Source organism: Musa acuminata, chromosome BXJ1-4 (genome assembly GCF_036884655.1).
Source record: "Musa acuminata AAA Group cultivar baxijiao chromosome BXJ1-4, Cavendish_Baxijiao_AAA, whole genome shotgun sequence".
NCBI lineage: Eukaryota > Viridiplantae > Streptophyta > Magnoliopsida > Zingiberales > Musaceae > Musa > Musa acuminata.
This window is the reverse complement of record NC_088330.1, coordinates 9,510,687-9,530,534: the sequence shown is the minus strand read 5'-3', so window position 1 is coordinate 9,530,534 and position 19,848 is coordinate 9,510,687. Positions and strand designations below refer to the sequence as shown.

Sequence of the window (19,848 nt, the reverse complement as noted above, 5' to 3'; positions counted from 1 at the left end):
AATAGAAGAAGATGGTTAAAGCACACCACAAAAGTTGTACATAAATACTCGAAAATGGCAACTCAGATCACACTGCATGTGCAGTTTTAACGTTGCACTTATACAGACTGTTTCCACAATAATAACAACAACAATGATAACAACATTATAAATTATTATCATCCTAACTTGAGATCATCATAATACCCCACTTCAACAAGTACGGGTTACAACAAGGATGTTAGTTCTCTGGCCCATCCGGCACAAGACGTGATTTGGAGTTGAAGTGGGAAAGAGCATGGTGGTTTATAGAAATTAGCCTGCAGCAATGTCATTCCTCACGCATGCTGGGCAAAGCTTTATGTTAGATCTAATCTTTGAGTCTCCTGGCAATTACAAGCTATTACATCGTGTACATCACAGTACAGTTTTGAGACTTTGCAGTTAGCTTATAGTTTGTGCAACAGCACGAGTGCAGACTCCTATTTGGCAGGCTGAACGTGTGGGCAGACTCGTGGTGGCTCGCCTTGTGTCCACAAGTTTATAAGTTCACCTCTTTTCCGCCCAAGAGCCAAGAAGGTGCCTGGTGCAGAATTTGAGGATTTCACAAGTTAGTAATTGCAGTAGAAGCAAAAGGTATTTCTTACTGTTAATCAATCCTCCAGATATCATTGATCCATGCATGTTCAATTTACCAAATGAACATGTATAATGTTTAGAATTAAACTAAAATTTCCAGTTAACAGGAATTTCTCTGAACTTTTATAGGCTTATCAGATCTTCACTTACCCAAAGTGAAGGGCACAATGTAAAGTAGAGCCGGTTGACCGTGTCCGTCCATTAAGTTCAAGGCAACATATGTAATAAGAAGACCTGCAGAAACATGGACAGCCAGATCTCGTGACTGATATGAAATAACAGCAGCATAGTGAATCCAGATTATAATTCCATGTAATTTGCGCTCGATACACTCCATTTTCAAAATATGTTGTTCAATATCCAGAAAGTGGAGGTATTTAACTGGAACATTAAATAAAGCTAGAAAAGAGACAATGAAGAAAAGGTTGTAATATCACCAGTTAAACTTTTCAAGATGAATGAACCAGGAATTGTTGAGAGTTAACACTATCACGGGAACCATGTATGATAATGTAAATCAAAACTAAAGAGCTCAGTTTGGAAATAAAAAACCAAAGCCAGCCCTTTAGTTAGAAAGATAGATTAACCAGAGATATCAGGAGGCCTGCAACAAATGGTTGGACTAAGGCTCCATGGTTACATTATGCTTTGTCAATGTGAACAACACAAGCAATCATCCTTCTGTGCTAACATGAAAAACAATCTGATAGTGACATGATAGTGAGTGGCAGATCATCCAAGACCATCTCTGTTGCATAACGATTTCAAAAGGGCCAGTGATTTTTAGAATGATGCAAGTCACAAGTAAGAGCAATGAATTTCATCAAAATGCAGATCAAAACAACTTGTTGCCTATTTGTTTATTAATGAATTTCATAAGAAAAACTTGTTGCCTATTTGTTTATTAATGAATTTCATAAGAAAAACTTGTTGCCTATTTGTTTATTAATGAACACAAACTTGTTTATTCTTCTTGTGATAATCCCAATTTTTCTGACATACCATGCTCCTCTATACAATACCAGGAATTGTCATCTTACCAGAGCCATAAGCCACCATTGACCACAAGAAGTAACCAGCTCGTAAGCTTTTCTTCGCAGCCCAATCATATCTGATTATTGCATGTAAAAAAGAGTTAACTAGTGAAGGAGAATTGGCTGAAAAAAACCTGCATATTGTCTAAGCTATTTGAATAATTTGCGTTCAAACAGAAGTTATCAGAGCATTATAGTAGATGATCAGTAGTATGTTAAGAAATGACAAAAATAAAATAAATAAATAAAATAAAAGCTAATAGCATATAGGACCGTACATCTGATGCCCAGTGGAAAACAGATCTACTAGAAGCATCAGCCCCTGGAATTATGTCCAAGTAGTTTACAAGAGGCAAAAACATAACTGAAATCTTCACAAAATAGATAGAATATTACTCATCGTGTGACAAAATTTTAACCATCCCTGGAACAAGATAGTTAAATGAGCACTTAATTAGCACCCTCTGCAAAAAACACCCCCCATAATATAATATTTTAGACAACTATTGACATGATTCTGTAATGCTCAACTTAGAAGCACCAGGATGTCCCATAGATAAAGCACAGATATAGCAAGCACATAGCGGGCATCTCTTGAGGGGGCAAGTTCTGACATTTGTTGTCCTATTGACCACAAAGTTCAATGGAACAACTCCAGCCCCCAGTATTGCAAGTATTATAGGTTAATCATTGCAGGTAACAAAATAAACATAAGGCCTGTAAGAATGGTCAGTACAACAAGTTGGTGTTGGTAACAGGCACATGCATCTAAAGGATGGATGGAATACTTAATTGTAGGTATGGAAATTTACATCCAGGGATGTGAAAAGTACACAAATGGAAAGAGCATTCAGGAAAATTTTAATTATACTGTATATTTCTTATGCCAGGTCTATTTGAGTTTCACTTGCTAATGTTATGGTTGTCACTTACATAAGAAAGGACAACCATTCCAATAGAAATATTCAGAAAATATATCAAGAGTTTTTTTTTTTCCATTTACCTTAATGAAAATGCAATCAGCAGCCCAGGTAGAAGGATATCACCAAAGCCTATGATGCTATATCCACCCCATGGATCAAAGAGACGTGGTATCTTAAGTAGCATAGGTACACCATCCTCTGCAGTCCTATCACCTCGTGCCACCTGTGAATAAATAATGAATAATTTTATTATTAAAATTATGTTTCAAACTGTTCGTTGCACCTAACTAAATATTTGTGTATAACAACACATACCACAATCATTACACTTTCATGGAACCAACTCTTCGAGATGAAGACCCAAAAGATGTCGTACAAAAAGGCACAACTGAGAAGCACGGTGCCCACCTGAATATCCAAGTCCAAATGCAAATTTCATGGCATACACAAATAAATCAGCAACAAAGAGGAAACATTACTGAAAAACTACCAACAAAACTTTTACTATTACAATTTTCTCAAGTTCACAAAGGACTGCACATATATCACATCAGGATATGCATGTAAACAGAATCCAATAAGATGGACGACAACTATATTGTAGAATAGACATATTTCAAAGTGAATGATGTAACTAGGAAAAATCTCAAAACAAAATAAGCAATCATCCATGTAAAGGTAGCACTGATTTGGAGTAAGATGACAGGAAAAAATTCAAGGTGGTTCAAGTATGTAGATAATAGAGTACCACTACAAAGGAGCAAAGTCTACTAAAGTAGATACAGAAAGAAGATAAGTGAAGATGCTTGGGTAGCAGTGAGAGGTAATATGAAGGCAGTAAAAGAACTTAAACAATGGAGGTAAATGGAGGGAAAGAATCCATGTAGGCCACAGGAATACATCAAGCTTCAGATACACAAACTTGTTGATCAAGGATCTCCAGAGACTGAAGCTGAATTTTAGTTTTCAATGGTCAATTGGCTTAATGGCATGTTATTAGCTCAAACTCTTGGAGTATAAAAACAATAGATCCATCTGCATCAGAAATGGAAGCCATGAAGCATGAATGCTGATACCATATGGGCATACCAATAAGTCAAACCTTGAAAAAATAGGATGAAACATCTAAGATGTCATTATCACAGCTATAAAAGATGCTTTCAAGTTTCTGCAAGAATATGTAGTTACACCTAAAAAATAATAACAATTATCAAACCAGCAACTATTTCTGTATCCTGAATGCTTTTTGTTAAAGCATTCATTTGTTATACTTGTGCCACCTAGAATAGCAGAATACTAAACCTTTTGAATCCCAAACATGGTAAGTTAAAGCAGACATTTGTCATCCTCAAAGAACAGAACCTCATGAAGAAGTGATGACTTTAGAATCATGCACAAAGCAACATAACATCTTACTTCTTAACAAGATATTAATTGCACGCCAAACTAGGAATACTAAGGAAAGGGGAACTATGATAACAAATCACAAGAGCAACAAACTTATCAAATGCTCTAATATTATAAGCTCAAAATTCAAGTGCTGCAACTTCTAGCAACATGACAATATATAACCGCTTGCATAAGCACCTAATGTCTATGACTTCTTTACCACCCCACAAACCAAAAGCCTTGACCAGGACAAGCTATGTCATTCTTGTATCTTAAATTATGCCACAAATATTGACAATTATAACTAATTCTCCATTTCGATAATGTGTTCCACGTAAGAGGTCTCAGTCAGTTGAAAAACTGACTATAAAATTGCCAATCAGAAGAACTATGCTGACATGCACCATTTAGCTTAGTTTATACTATGTGGTGAGAGGTGGCTAGAAAATAACTCCAGTATCAGTTTCTGTTTCATGCTGAAGAGGCAAGTTCTTCACATTTTCTGCCACCTGAAACACAGTGTGGTGCTGAGACCTGAAACCTAGGATGTAGGCAACAGAGTTCAACCTCGATGAAGTCCAATCTATGATATAGAAAGAGAACCTTGGTTTTACAGACTACACTATGTAACTCTGTTTTGATTTTCTTGATGTAGAAATCAGAGGTTTTCACAATCTTTGTTTTCTGAACCTGCAAATGCACCTTAAAATTCATGGTATAAGGTGTTGATTATTCAAAACAACAGACACCTTCAATTAATTATTAAAAGGGGCAACCGCCAACATCAACATGACATACATAAAAATGGAACGTAGCAGTTGACCACAAACAAAGAGAGAAGCTTCTGCCAATAATTGCAGGTCACCTACATACATAGCAAATGGCCATGTGATGGGTGCATCAGACAAACTAAAATTTTCAAATGTTAGAAAGCTTAACATCAAAATAATACTATTTAAAGTTCTTATAAACTTAAAACCATGTACAAGCAGAATGACCTAATATGTGTTATAGCTATATTATAGAACTCTCAACAAAATATCGCAAAATTTAGAATTGTACCTATTATGCTTTACTTAAAGAGTTAAAATGTCAATAACCTGTCAAGCAACCATTAATAACAATCTATAAAATGTGTCCAGTTGAAAGAAAAACAAAAACTAACCTTAAGATTAGGTACTCGGACAATTTGGAGAACTGTAATAATCAGTGCAATACCCTAGTAGAGAAGGTAGAGAATCAGAAATAAATCAATGGAAATGACAAAATACCAATGCAGGTAAAGCATAATAGTGTAAAATGTTCCTCGGTACATCTTGAAAATTTCGATTTGCAGTCTATGAAAATTGAAATATAAAAAATAGAACTTAAATGTATATAGTCAAAAGTAGCAATTTAAACCAGTCTCTATTAATTATCAAGTGTGTCTTGCACAGAATTAATTTTTTTAGCCTCACTGAATTCTGCAGAAGCAAGAATACCTAATTTCTATGTTTAGAAGCGAAAATAGATATCTATGTTTTTAAGTTTGAGAGAACTAAGAAAATTTAGTTAGAATTAATACCAACATATTTGACCACTCTTATTTTGATTAAAGGTACTGCCCCAGACAGAGCTTAATGGCAGGGAAAAATCTATGAAGCCATGTATAATGTGTTAAAAACAACAAAACCAGTTTCTTACCAGGATATCTTGGCCGATCCAAGCAAAGGATACTCGACGATAAACAGCCCATACAACAGCAAAGACAATGCAGAATGGAGAGACAGCCAATGTAAGGTAGGAAACAGCTCCAAAAAAGGGCACTTTAATGTAAGACTCTCCAGCACGTTTGAACCATCTGAAAATTTCATATATAGTTTAGGTAAATTTATATATCAGCAAACATGCAAGTCACAAATAATCTGAAACAACTAGGACTGATGCTGGCAACAAACCATAGAGAACTATCCATGATGTTTGGTAATATAGTTAAGCTAAGACAATCAAGTCATTAATGAAATCATACTCTAGTAATTTCCAACTTCAAGTTCGTTATTTGTCAAGTGAGGTCAAAAAAAGTCCCTTCGTCAAGATTGAATCAAGTACTGAAGTATCTGCTTATGTTGGACTTTGTTGTTTATTGTAACACTAACATCACCATTTGCATAGTAATGCTTTTGTGATGCATCTCATTTCCAGACAATAGTAGTCGTAACTTAGCTGGAGAGGGATCCAGTGGAGCATCCACAAGAGGAAAATTTCTGAGCCAATTTGGTTCTTAAACAACTGACCACATAGGTTGATGAAAGAAACAATTGAGTAGTGCAGGTAACTCCATTTTCTATCTTCACCTCATTTTGTTCTCTATCCTTCTCCATAGAGGCAAACATTGTTATATCTGTTGACATTTTATATTATAACTCTGCTGCAGAATGCTTATTATTTTTTAACCTTTGTATGTTGCTGTTATTTTATTTAATTAATTGATGATACATAATATTACAGCTTAGTTGCATCCAGTACAATCTACCATGTTTATAATACAAAAGAAGAACAAATATCTAATTTTTCTAGAGCCTTAGACTTGCTTTCAGGTTCTTTTCAGTTGTTCCTGCATCAGAATTGGTTAATTGAGCTCCCCATTGCCATCATGGTTTATCATGATGCCTGGTCTAGGACCTGGTGATCATATAAAAACTATTAGCCTACATGCTTCTTGGAATCCACGAATGCTAATCATGTGCAACATCCCTTTCATATGATCTACTATCTCCAGTATTCATTGTTCTTAATCCGATTTATTATACGATCAACCTCATGAATTGGTGTTCAAGTTGCAAACTCAGATTAATAAGGTAAAAACCATAAGTGAGGATATACGTGTAAAAAGTAGAGAAGAATCAGACAAATAGTGCAAATGGTAAAGAATCAAGAACATAGAACACCAGACATCTTATGTGGTTTGGCAGTATGTCCACATCCAAGCATTCTTTACTTAAACCAGCTATAGGAGTAACTAAATGCATAAGATAGACTGTCTATAACCATAAAAGCAAGGATCTTATATTAGCGTTCTTTGGCCTCAGTTAACATGAATTTAGATAATGCATGGAGTCACTCACTATATTAATGAACTTCACTATATGAATCACAGAACTAGTCTCAAGGATAAAATTGAAACTCATACACATCATTAATGCATCAAGATATATTTCTTGATAGCACCAGTAGATATGGGACAGGAAGAATCAAATCTAACAGAATAGAATTATGCCTCATGAAAATAAAATATTAATCTTAATTTTCTATTACAATCTAATTTTCAACATTGAGTTCCAAGAACCAAACATTAGATAAATAAACATGTAATAGTACTTAGAAATCAAAAGATTTAGTGTCATTGCCCCCAACTGAGCATGATGAAAGAATATACTCCATGTATGCAAATGCAAATAATTGTTTCATTTGTAAAATAATTTAACAGAAAATTTGTTCCAGCCTTTCAAATGATATGATACCAAGGAGTTATAAGACACTAGTATACCGTGATAACAAAGCCACCAAGCATGTTTGTAGACCCTGAAGCAAAACAACATCAGCCAATTAATATTGTTATGCAAAAGTAAGACATTTAACTTAAACAGTTGCAACACAGCTAATAAATTAACATCAAACTCTTTTAGATTTATTCAAATAATCAACAACTTTATTCTCTTTTCTGAATAATAAACAAAGAAAGATTCCTAGATCAAGATTATGGCTTCATGATTATCTTGTATTAAAATTAAATAAAACTTGAGCAGTGCAGAACACAATATCTTATGTTATCTTGAACTCCAAAAACCTCAAGCGATAAAAGAGCTGATCAAAGGGCTTCAAAAATCAGAATCATATGCAAATTCTACCTATGTAGAAGAAAAAAAGTAAAGACCAGTTCTAAGATTGAATGCTGGTGTCATGTAATATCTTCAGCCTCAGAATGCATGCTGCTAACATTTATTTTGGCTTGCATCAAGTTCTAGCCACTAGTTGACGGATATGTCTCAGAACTATATACTTGAACATTCAAGAGACCAGCTAGGTTAAATTTATAGTTAACAAATAGTAACTGAAAAGGTTTTAGAATAACTTCAGAAAAATTGTCTTGCATCAAAAGCAATAATTATTAATAAAAAAGAAAAGGACATATAGGATAAAGGTAATGAATTGCACCTCTACACCACCAATGCAAAAAAGAACCACCAAAAGCTCCACAAACCAGAATGACATGAGTTTGTAAAGTAAGATTAAGAAGCATGAAGCAATCACAACAAACAAAATTGCTGATGTTGTGTTGATGTCCACCACACCGCTGGATCCTGTATTTTCCATGTTTAGTAACTCGTCTGGCGCATCCTATGATCATTATTCCATATATCAGTTAAAAAGAAATGTTTTGACAGGTTCACAATAAGCAAAATATGATTAAACAATCTTAGGCAAACTATGAAAGACAAATGAGGACCTTCAATAACTTTTCGTGTTCAATTAATGCTTCTCTAGCACTCCATGCTGACCAATATGATGCACACAAGATGGTACCAATTGCCATAAGCCACAGAAAGACTTCTGCTGTATCAACCAAAGGACGATCTGGAGAGTACAGTTGCACAGATACTGAAGAAATTTCAAACAGTTAGAAACTCCGTTTGGTAGAGTGTCGAATAGAATATCCGATCATCAAATGCCATAAAAACTGTCACATGATATAAAAATATATGTGCTTACAAAATAATAATAATAAGTATAAACCAAAAAAATCATGTTCCATAGAAAGAAATTTGCATGCAACATGATACCAACTTCCATATCCCAATCCCAAATTTAGTGTGGTTCCACAACTCAATCCCAAGAGTTCAACTCTATTTGATATAGGGCAGGCCACAATCTATGAACTAGAATAATCAGCCACTATTATACTTTCATCATTATGATAATGTTAAGTTACATCTTCATATATATGGTCGTAGAAGAACTGGAAGAATAACCATACTAGAAAGTTTATCATATATAGTAAAACAGGCTACAAAAGAAAGGCTATTAAAATTATGCACAAAATAAAGATGCCCAAATTCAGGGAGATCAGAAAAGTAATCAAGACAACCACCCCTACAATATATGGCAATCATTAAAACTTCAGTTAATCTACGTAAAAATAAGTAGATATGTGCCCCTTGAATAGCTGATATTAAAGAGGAAAATTACCTGAGAAACCATGTTTAAGACTGCTTTCCAAGCTAGCCCCTGCATCTTGTGGCAGCATAACTGCAGGAATCTTTATATTTAAATCTGTTTCATTTCGATCACAGACCATCTTGTACAGCTCTGCAGAGTAAATATTACCATCTTGTAACAAAACAAGGGAGAAAATTCTACAAACTTGTGGGTTGATGTCCTCTGGTAAATTAAAAGCAATGGAGCTTCCAGACATGCACCTCAACATGCTGGGGAAAAGAATACTAGGACCATCAAATAGAATAGCTTGGCACACTATATTTAAAATATCCCGAGTATCACCCAGTGTTACTTGATGATCCTATATCCGACAGGAATAGAATCTCAGATCAGGTTATTGTCTCACAAGCAATAGAAAAGGAAACATACCTTTACGATTATTAATAATTAAGATAGCAGATGCACCAGCAGCTTCTGCAACCCTTGCCTTTGTTGTAAATTTGCAGTGTCCCCGGTGCACTAACAGGACATCTCCAGCAAGCTTACAAAATAAAATTCCAAATCATAGCCTCAGAATGAATGGACTACGAGACTGTATGGATGACTAAAAGAGGACTAGACTCGACAAAAAGCGGGGAAAAAACCTTTTTCGTAGGTGCAGTGCAGCAGTCAGGAGGATCTGAAAGAGTAAGCCGAGTTCGGTTGGCATGTTTTTCTTTTGACACTATGGTAGGGCCAAATCGAGCACCAACGCCAACAAACTCATTATCTTCTGTGTTGTTGATCCAGGTTTGCACTTTCACCTGGCATGAAGCAAGACACAAAATGAGGCCTTATCAAACCAATAAACAAATAAGAGAACCAAATTAGGCTTCGGAAAGAACAAATTGCTTCAAGTTATTTACATGTTCAAAGCGGGAATTGGACAGTAATAATTAGGAAGAAACAAATATTGCATGCACCAGCAACCAGTAATGACATCAAGGCGTGTACGATGACTAATGATCAACTCTGAACATGAAGGGTTGCAACCGAGGGTTTCTCCATGGTAAAAACATGCAAACTATGGAAGATCCCTCGACTAAAATTAAAGAACAGAACTGAGGACTAAGACTGCAGGTGGCGATCGAATCAATTGCAAAGCTGGAGGCATGTGGCAAAGGCAGAACAACATTAGAGGGCACGATTAAACAGTATAACGAAAGGGGGTAGGGATTCTGCTTCGATCTTCCCAAATAACCACCACAAGTCGAGGAGTTTCACGAAATCGCACCAACCAAGAGCAGGATCGAGGAAGAAAAGTTACCAGGACGAAGTTGTTGGAGCATCCGGGCAGCTTCGGGGCCTCGTCGTCCTCGTGCACGATGTCCCCTCCGTGGACAAAGCCAGGAGTGAGCAGCACCAGCACCAAAGCCCACATAACCCTCCCCAAATCCATGGAAGGGCCGAAGAACTCGAGCAACACGAAGCACGAAGAAGATTCGAAGAGGGAAGGGACAACGGGGCGGGGGGGGGGAGGGGGGAGGGGGGCGGGGGGCGAAAGAGAGAGAGAGAGAGAGAGATCTGGTCACCGCTCTCTGTTGGAAGACGACGTCGTCCTTCGGACACCCTTTTCACATCCAACCGAGAGAGTGCTTAGTGACGTTATTTTATTTAGCGATTTACCGATACTACCCCTCGCTTTTGGGCTTTTGCCCATTTATTTATTTGTAAAGGATTTACTTATTAAATTAGTTGACATGTTAAATAATTATTGAATAATATTTCAACCATAAAATGGTTTGTAAAACTATATTGATTGTTTGTGATTGAGATATACAAAAAATTATTTTTTTATTTATAATTTTTGTTAAAATCTTTTTTTATCTTTGTTTGTACCATTAATATTAATCTGTTCATCTCTTCTAATGATTATATCACGTAAGTAAATATTCATATCATCTTTAAATGATTTTATCTTATTTTATCAATTAATACCTAATTATTTATTAAAAAAATATTTATTTTTCTTAATAACCCTACATATCCATCTCAATATTTTCATCTTAGCTACACGAACTTTTTATATACATCAGTTCAATTCATCATTATTAGACTAATATTTTTTATAAAATAATACTAATATGATAATAATTTAATTTTTTTAATAAATTTATCAATATTTTCTTTACTTTTTTCATTTTATTTTTTTGCTGTCGTTCCTTTCTCCAATCTCTTCTATTTTCTTTTTCTTTTATTCCTTCTTTTCATCTTCTTCTTTTCCTCAAACTTCCTATATTCTTCATCTTTTTCACTTCTTCTCCATGCAATCTTTTTTCACCGCATAGTATTACAAGGATTTGTTTTCAATTTATGATGTTGATATTTATTCAAATATTTCTTGTTATGATTCAACTAGATTTAGAAAAATAATAGTATTATCTTTTGTATATATCAAAATATAGATCAGTTCTTGCCAACTCAATTGGTTCCTATAATTTATCAAGCAGTCTGATCGATCTTTTAATTAAATCATGTTGTTCATAGTGCTTGGTCCGATTCTAATAACTATGCTTATCTCATTTTGTTTTCATAGACCTCAATAATTGTTCATATAAGTTCATTTTTAGTATCTTTTAAATATAAATAATTAACATATTAATGTTATTATATCTACATTTATATATTATTTATATAGAGGCATGATAAGAAAAATTAGTATCAGTCTCTGAGAAGGTATCATGTTGTGTAATACTTGAATGGTGGATGGAACAAGTAAATTAAATAAATATATATATATATAATAGAAAAATTAGAACATAAATAAAATATTTATTTTACAGTAATAAACCTGAGAAAGATTAGAAGCAAGCAATTCACAACATAGTGAGTTAAGGATTTAGTGCTTCATCTTTCAAGCTGAAAATTATCATTTATTTGCCATAGTTGTGGCAAGAACAGTGCATAATCCAACACCATGAACATGAAAAGTCTCACTTCACAGTTCAACAATGGGTACAGTCTCACTTCATGGATCTCTTCTCACTGTGTTCTAAGCTTTTCCATTTCTCTCTGTTCTTATGCTCAGTCTGTTTCCTTTGTTTTATCTCAACAGTGTGCTTTGGCCTGCATGAGAAAGAGGCTTTCTAAATTAGATCAAAATATACCATGAAAAAAAATTTTAATTCTTTTAGCCCTGCAGATTCTAATTCTCATATTCAGTTCCTTTTACCTTTTGATTGTTTTTTTTAATCTTTATTTCTCTTCCTTATACTCCATAATTCTTTATGTTTTATGTATTGTCTATCATTTCCAGATTACATCAGTCTGAAACATGACAAAACATAATTGGAAAGTTGATTTAATCTGGAAATAATATCAACAATTACTACTTAGATCTTCAGTAATGATTTTGTCTTCAATAGATAAATACTTAGGAGAAAGTTTTGGTATGAAATGGGAGATGAAGAGCACACTAGGGAAGTTTCTTGTTTGAGGTGAAGCAATAATTGTGGAGATAGAATTGATAATTATGGACTAAATTCTTCTTACTCTATTATTATTATTTATTTCAGATTATGGTCTTTGTGTTTTCATAAGTCAATTTAATTCCCACATTTTTTATGTCACCATTTACTAGTATTAATTTGACAAGCATCATCAGTGTCATCCATCATTAGCTTTGTTCACCTTTAACATCATTCTTCACTTGTTACTATCAACAGGAGTCTTCATTGTTGCCTTCCATTTATTATCATACCTCTCTCCATCCTACACATGGACTGTCATTGTTAGGTACACACATTGTGTTTGGCACCTCTTATTATTTTCATTATTCTCTGAGAACTTTTTTCTAAGTTGTTTCCACCAAACAAATTGTGATTTATCAAAAAATAAAAAAGGGTTTCAACAAGCTACATTTTGGTCTAGAAAGTGATTGTTGAAATCGTGTACTTGCTATACTTGAATGGGATATGGGATATCATTATCTAATTACTTTGATTTATCTTATGGTATGACTATATCATTGATTTATCCCTTCTTTACATCTCTAATAGGGCAGATGGATCTTCTCCTCCTCACAGTCTCACTCTTATCTCTGCCAGCACAGGATTCAATAAGCTGCCTAAATCAGCATGAAGGGAATCTATAGTGAGCATATAGGATAGATGTGGAAGGCTCCAGCCACCACTGCATCATCAACAATCTGCATGACCTCAGCTCAACACACTGAGGCTCACCAAGCATCCATCATCTTCATCATCATCACTCTGGGTTGGAAGAGCAGCAGCAGCAGCTTGATGTGTGTATGCAGTCTGCATGCCTCGAGGAACAGTGATGGGGGAGAAGCAGTACTACTGATATGGTCCACAAGGGAGGACAAGATGGGCAGCATCAGCCAACCTGCCTGTGATCGAGTGTTCATCAACTTGGAGCTTGACAATTACCACTGCTTCAGCAGCTCCAAAACCCCTACTGTAGCTCTAAGCAACAGGAGAGACATTCCAAAGCTACTGCCACATCTATCTATGGTTGCAGGATAGTGATGGGAGTAATGGCTCTCTTGACATGATGATGATAATAATAATAATAATAGATGATAAATATTTTAATCGGATTACCATAAATCTCAAAAGTTTTAAGTGATTAGAAAAAAGTCTTAATATATGTTTATGAACTCAATCTCTTTTGTGTTTTTGTTTTTGTTTTTGTTTTTTGTTTTTGGAAGAATCTAATAATGATTCTTCCACATTAAAGCGAAGTTGCTTGAAACAATGATTCATAATGTGCAAGACATGTCACAATTGAGATTGATTTATCCATACTACCCACATCCAAAGAGAGCTTTTGAGAGATCAATTTAATCATTCCAATCTCAATTATTAAACCTTTTTGACTCGTCCATCAATCATTCTTCTGCGATGCCAATGTCGCAGAGGTTGTTCGGCCGTCCCTACCGCACAACTCCATCAGTAAACATGATGAGATTCCCCTCGAATCATCATCATCACCATCAATGGCGCCATTGTTCTCAGGGCCGAGGCTGCAAGGTGACGTAGCTCCGACGTCGGCCGGCATGGCCCCACCTCCGCCTTTGTGCGCCGCGCGATGTCGTGGGCTTCGCTCGGTGCGCCCTCTCGCCCGAGCACTTCACGTGGCCATGTCGCCCAGCCTCTCGTTGAAGGAGGAGGAAGAGAGCTCTGCGTGCACGCAATGCGCGACGTGTGCGATGTTTCTTTGTAATGGGCGAAGCAGTGCGACCACTGCCTTCCCCTTTCCTCGCATTATTTGGCTTCCGATGCTTGCTTTCAAGCATTCCTTTCATTGCTTTCAGAAAGAAAAGAAAGAACCAAGTGTTACTTTCAGATGCTGTAGCTGTGTCAGTGAACCTTATTACATCTCTTTTTCGGTTGCTTTTATCTGTAGTTATAGTGTTTCCGAGCACTTGGATTCTAAAGGCCTTTCAGCTCAACCTTATTCTTTTCTGCTTGTTTTAGTAGTGATTCGATAAGATGAAGCTTTCTACTATATGAGATCAATTATAAGACTCATGAGTTATCGCTGTTAAAACATAAGCTTTCTACTATATTCTTTCACTAATTTTTTTATCTCATGCTCTTTAAAAATCGTTAGATAGTATCGTATTCTTTGTATTTTACTCTTCTACTAATAAAACCTAAATAAATATATTTATAAAATATATAAAAAATATCAAACCCTCGACTTTTCGCGTATTAAAATTTGCCGTCCTTTTAAGACACTGGTTTCAGAATTCCAAAAATACTTATCGATTCGTCGTACTCCTAGAATATTGGCTTCAAAAATCCAAGAAATACCTACCGATTCCAACAACATTGACAACCAGTGGTGTAACATATTATATATCTCATGCGCAAAACAACCATAAGCTACAAAAAGATTAGGGTTAGGGGTTTAGTCAACTACATGCTTGTGACTTCAGCTTCGCTGAATCAGTCTTCATCAGCTCCACTACTGATGGGTAGTAAGCTTTGGGAGCTCTCCTTTGAGCTTTGCATCTTTGTTGAAGTCGTCAACAGGAATTAACTATTTTGGTCCTGCACACGAAGATTAAAAGAAAGAACATAGTGGGGATGTCATTTTCTTTGATGGCTGGAGTGCTTGCATTCTTCCTATCAAAGTCATTGCTTGATTGCAACCCCTGCCGGCCTTTGCTGCTATCAGATTCAAAGCTGTCTCTTTGCCCGGCAAATTATTCACCTGTCTATGTCCCACCTGTTTCTTCCCTCACACAATGCCAATTCGATCTCTTCTCGTGCTCCACAGAAGAGTGGAGAGAAAAGAAACAAGAGGAAGAACAAGATCATCCAAGTCCTACTATTCCTGCATCTACCACAGGTGCAGCTCACTCAGGACCTTTAACAGCATCTTAGGATCATGAGGGCGCTGTCACCGGAGGCTTTAAGAGCTCCTTCGTGCTTTCTAATAAGGCAGTGCAACTCCAAAGCATTCGAATGGAAGAAAGTGACGTCCATCTATGCTTCCCAGCTTCTCCTTGGTAACACCACCATACAAACCTCTTGATCAAGCATGATCCATACTCGAAGCAAACGTGTATGTATTCATGGTTTGTTCATGTCACATTTTACAGCTATAGAAGCATCGAGGAATCTGAAATTTGTGGTGCAGAAATGGATTCGTACACGACAAGATCAGTGCAAGGATATTGGAGTCATTTTAGGTGGAGAAAAATATGCTACTGCTTCATTCACCTTCCTACCTCTTTCCTCCTCCCTTCTTTACGCTGCAATTAAACTTCCGACATCCTTCTGCATCTTACTGCGCCCAGCTGCCATTATAAGAGTGATCAGAGGGACAGGGGAAGAGGAAACAGCAGCTCGGAATGAGGTTGGTTGTGTGTGGGCAGCAGAAGGAGAATTCCAAAGGGATCGCATTGATCTCTGTCTGCTGAACAGTTTTGAGCGGTCATGCGATTCCTCTGGAATTTCCCATCTGTTGCTGAATGTTCCTCCCTCTCTACTCGGCTTGGAAAGCTCATCGTCCAGGTATTTTGTTGTTCTTTCATGGTAGATCGAGAAGCATTTTCTCACACGGATATCTCGATCTTTTCGTGGGGATTTAGAGTTTCACACGATCAGCATCCTTCTTTGTATTGCTGATCTATTGCTCTATTGCTCCTCCACTCAAACCCTCGAAGAATTAAGTTCCTGAGTTGGCTCTGATAGAAATGAATGACTGTTATCAGGCTCGAGTGGCGATTCCTCGACATGATCTTTACTGAGTTCTTCCCGAAGCAAGAAAACGTCCATGATCCTATCGAAGAGACAGATCGATTTAAATGACATGTGAAAACGAATCGTGTAACTCGAGGAAGAAAGATCAGAGAAAACTAACCAACTTCTTCTTCTTCTTCTTCTTCTTCTTATCTGGTATCCATCAGCTTCTGCTGTAGAGAATTTAATGATGAACAAAAGTGGACTCAAGATTGTTTTAGGCAATTTCTATATGAGCAGCCAAAAATGGCACTGAAGAAGCAAAGCTGAAGCGATCTGTAGAATGAAGCAGAAGCTTCGTCGAACCAGTCTGCATGCAGGTGTTGTTCTATTAAGAGCTCCACTTCTTTAATGACCTTAACTGGCTTCAAACTATCATTGAACATATGGTGTGGTAGCATTGAGACTCCAGTTCAAGATACAAAGAAGATTCAGAAGAGGAGCTACGTTCCGCTGCATCTTAATTTGCCGAAACCCTTTTCCCGATCCTTCACACGGCCATGGATGGCCGTGAAGGTATGATGAGTTCGTTGAGGGGTTTGTCTTTGAGTGTAGGACAAGTAGGGGAGGGTGTCATATATCCATAGGCTGGGCCGAACCCTACTGCGGTGGTCCTTTGTCTCCCACAGCTGAATTGAGTGTGGCCGGTCTCATCGATGGGAAGCCTTTTGGGACCACCATGATTGATGCAGGATGATCCTCCAAGTCATTCCATGGCTTGCTGCTGGTGGAAGCACGGTCGCTGCACAACAAGTCAGACACGAGAGAATCTAGTCATGATTGGAGTCATAGAAATACTCTCTTCTTTAATTAGTTTATATCAGTTTATCAAAGAAAAGTTGATGATATGATGGCGTCAGAGCCGACCATCGAGAGTGATTCAATTTGTTCATACTAATCTAATCAACGATAAAGTGACTCTGACTCAGTTTAAACCCTTACTGTCCTAACTAAATAAGATAAAAAATAATCGTCGACGTATGAGTTAATCAGACGTAATCTAAACTAAAGAATACATGAGTATCCAACGTGATGACTCAGATGGCTCCAAGGGTATTCCAAAATTGAAGTGTCGAGCTTATGAGATGCTACTTACACTAATATCATGGTCGAAAAAAAAAATTTGTTCAGATCCCTCCAATGCCTAAATTAATGACTAAGATCTCTTAATGTGTGTGAGTTTTTTTCAGAAAAAAATACTCTCTAACATAACGTCGAGGATTAACTTTTCTATATAGCCTTCGAGGGAATATCCTATAACTGTTTCCGCATGGTGTTTATGTGTCGGACGATGATTAACCGTAAATATATTCTATATCATTTCTAATATTTCAAAAATATCCCTTCAAAAAGTTATAATTTTTTTCTTGCCCAATCTAAGAAGTTTTTTCGTCAACTATTTACAATATTTATAGATTGATTTTTAACCATAAAACATTAAAAGACTAGTTTAAAAACACTATATTGTTTTAAAACACTATACACTATATTTTTTAACAAAATATTTATATCATAATATTTTTTAAACAAAATAATATATAGCACTTTTAAAATAAAATTATTATATAGTATTTTTAATATAAAAACTAACCCATAAAATACCTTAAATAGTCGGTGAAAATAAGGTTTTGGATTGGGTAAGAAAATACATAATAGCTTTTGGGGGGTATTTTTGAAGTTTTTAAAATAAGAGGTAATTATTTAGCAATTATGAAAAGAAATATCATCCAAGAAATACCTAAAATAGATAATTATTTGAGAATATATTTTCTTTTAGGATTTTTTTTAGGATGACACCATCTTTTGAAAATTCTCAAACCATTACTTTCTATTTAAAAAATCTCAAAAGTACCCTTAAATCCAAAAAGTTTATACGTCAACTATTTTAGGAATGAGAGTGATGGTCGACACTAAGAGGGGGAGGATGAATTAATGTAATGGTAAAAATTAATAGGCTAAGATCAACCTCTTTTTTACACCTCTCTTCTCCTTTTCAGCAGCGTTTCTTTACTTTTGGACTCTCTGTGCTTGTATGTTTTAACCAGGGATGAGAGGGATATTTATAGGCTTCAAGTTGATTCAAACTTGGAGCCTAAAAATATCTCATCTCGGGTTTCCTGGGCACGGGTGATACCACCGCCCAGTGTCAGTTTGACACTGACACTACGCTGGGCGATACCACCACCTAGGGTGCTGTGCTAGGCGGTACCACCGCCTGGCACCCTGCCAGGGGCGGTACAACCGCCCAAACTAGCGGTACCATCGAATGAGATAGTATCGAAGACTATGCCACGACGATGAGACTTCTCAGGGCATAGTTTGGGCCTTTCATTGGGCTCAACACAGTCCTTACATGGGCACCCGTAATTGGGTTGGCCAAAATCTAAACCTAATTACGTGCTAACTACGAAATTCCGGCGAACTTCCGACGATCTTCTTGGCGAGTTCCGATGAGCTTCTCTAGTAAGCACGAGACTTCTCGGTTGGTTCCGATAGAACTTCCGACGAACTCTCGAACTTCCAACGAAATCGTGTCCATGATTCCGGGACTTCATTTTGCTCCATACCTTGCTATCGTAGTTAATTTTGCACATGTAAAACATACTTCGATCTAGACAATTAATACTAAGCATTAATCATGTTGTTCGACATGTTAGCGGTCTCTCGACGCTTTGTCTGATTCTTCGGCGCATCGTCCTCTCTTGCGACCTATTGCCCAATCGGCCAGTTAACTCCGTAACTCCGATATCCTTAGTGCAACATCTGCTTTTCTTGGTCCGATACCCGAATCCATAGCCCGAAGCTTTCTGTCGATGCGTCGACCGTTCCTCCGGCCCGACGTCCAATCTTCTAACATGTTTTCCCCCGGCACAATATGATTCTTTAATTGCCACATCCTGATCGAAGCATCATGCGTTACTCAAAAATTATATTAAAACATAAATAATTATCAATTGATTTCATCATTAAAATCCGAGATTCAACAAACTATTTACAATCATTTTATTTATCATTTTTTATCTGTAAGATACTATATAATATTTTTTTAAAAAATACTATATAGTATTTAAAAAAACTATATAGTAATTTTATTTCAAAAATATCATGACATCAAAAATACTGTACACTGTTTTTTAAAATACTATACAGTATTTAAAAAATATTATATAAATATTTTAAAAACACTATACAGTAAATTTTTAGTGGATAAGAACCAACACACAAAATATTAAAGATAATTGGTGGAAAAAATTTTAGATTTGGACAGAAAAAAAAATGATACCTTTTTAAGAAGCATATTTGAAACATTAAAAATAAGAGATGATGAATTAGGAATTTTAAAAAAGAATATCATCCACACACACACACACACACATATATATATATATATATATATATATATATATATATATATATATATATATATATATATAT

General features: G+C 36.0%; 2 protein-coding genes across 2 annotated transcripts; one reads left to right on the top strand and one right to left on the bottom strand.

The window, feature by feature from the left end:
* Positions 1 to 79: 79 nt before the first annotated feature.
* Positions 80 to 10,673, bottom strand: LOC135646428 (signal peptide peptidase-like 4). Its single transcript, XM_065165643.1, has 14 exons — positions 10,467 to 10,673; positions 9,805 to 9,963; positions 9,590 to 9,701; positions 9,191 to 9,310; positions 8,451 to 8,602; positions 8,159 to 8,341; positions 7,491 to 7,525; positions 5,648 to 5,804; positions 5,130 to 5,183; positions 2,891 to 2,983; positions 2,656 to 2,798; positions 1,659 to 1,729; positions 769 to 852; positions 80 to 562 (listed from the first exon to the last, which is right to left on the bottom strand). The coding sequence occupies exons 1-14, from the start codon at positions 10,596 to 10,598 to the stop codon at positions 462 to 464; spliced, it is 1,596 nt and encodes a 531-aa protein (XP_065021715.1). The 5' UTR covers positions 10,599 to 10,673; the 3' UTR covers positions 80 to 461.
* A 4,481-nt stretch (positions 10,674 to 15,154) lies between these two features.
* LOC103981676 (uncharacterized) lies at positions 15,155 to 17,261 on the top strand. Its single transcript, XM_009398418.3, has 3 exons — positions 15,155 to 15,677; positions 15,771 to 16,185; positions 16,386 to 17,261. Exons 1-3 carry the CDS (start codon positions 15,557 to 15,559, stop codon positions 16,480 to 16,482), a joined length of 633 nt encoding a protein of 210 aa, XP_009396693.2. The 5' UTR covers positions 15,155 to 15,556; the 3' UTR covers positions 16,483 to 17,261.
* Positions 17,262 to 19,848: the final 2,587 nt, after the last annotated feature.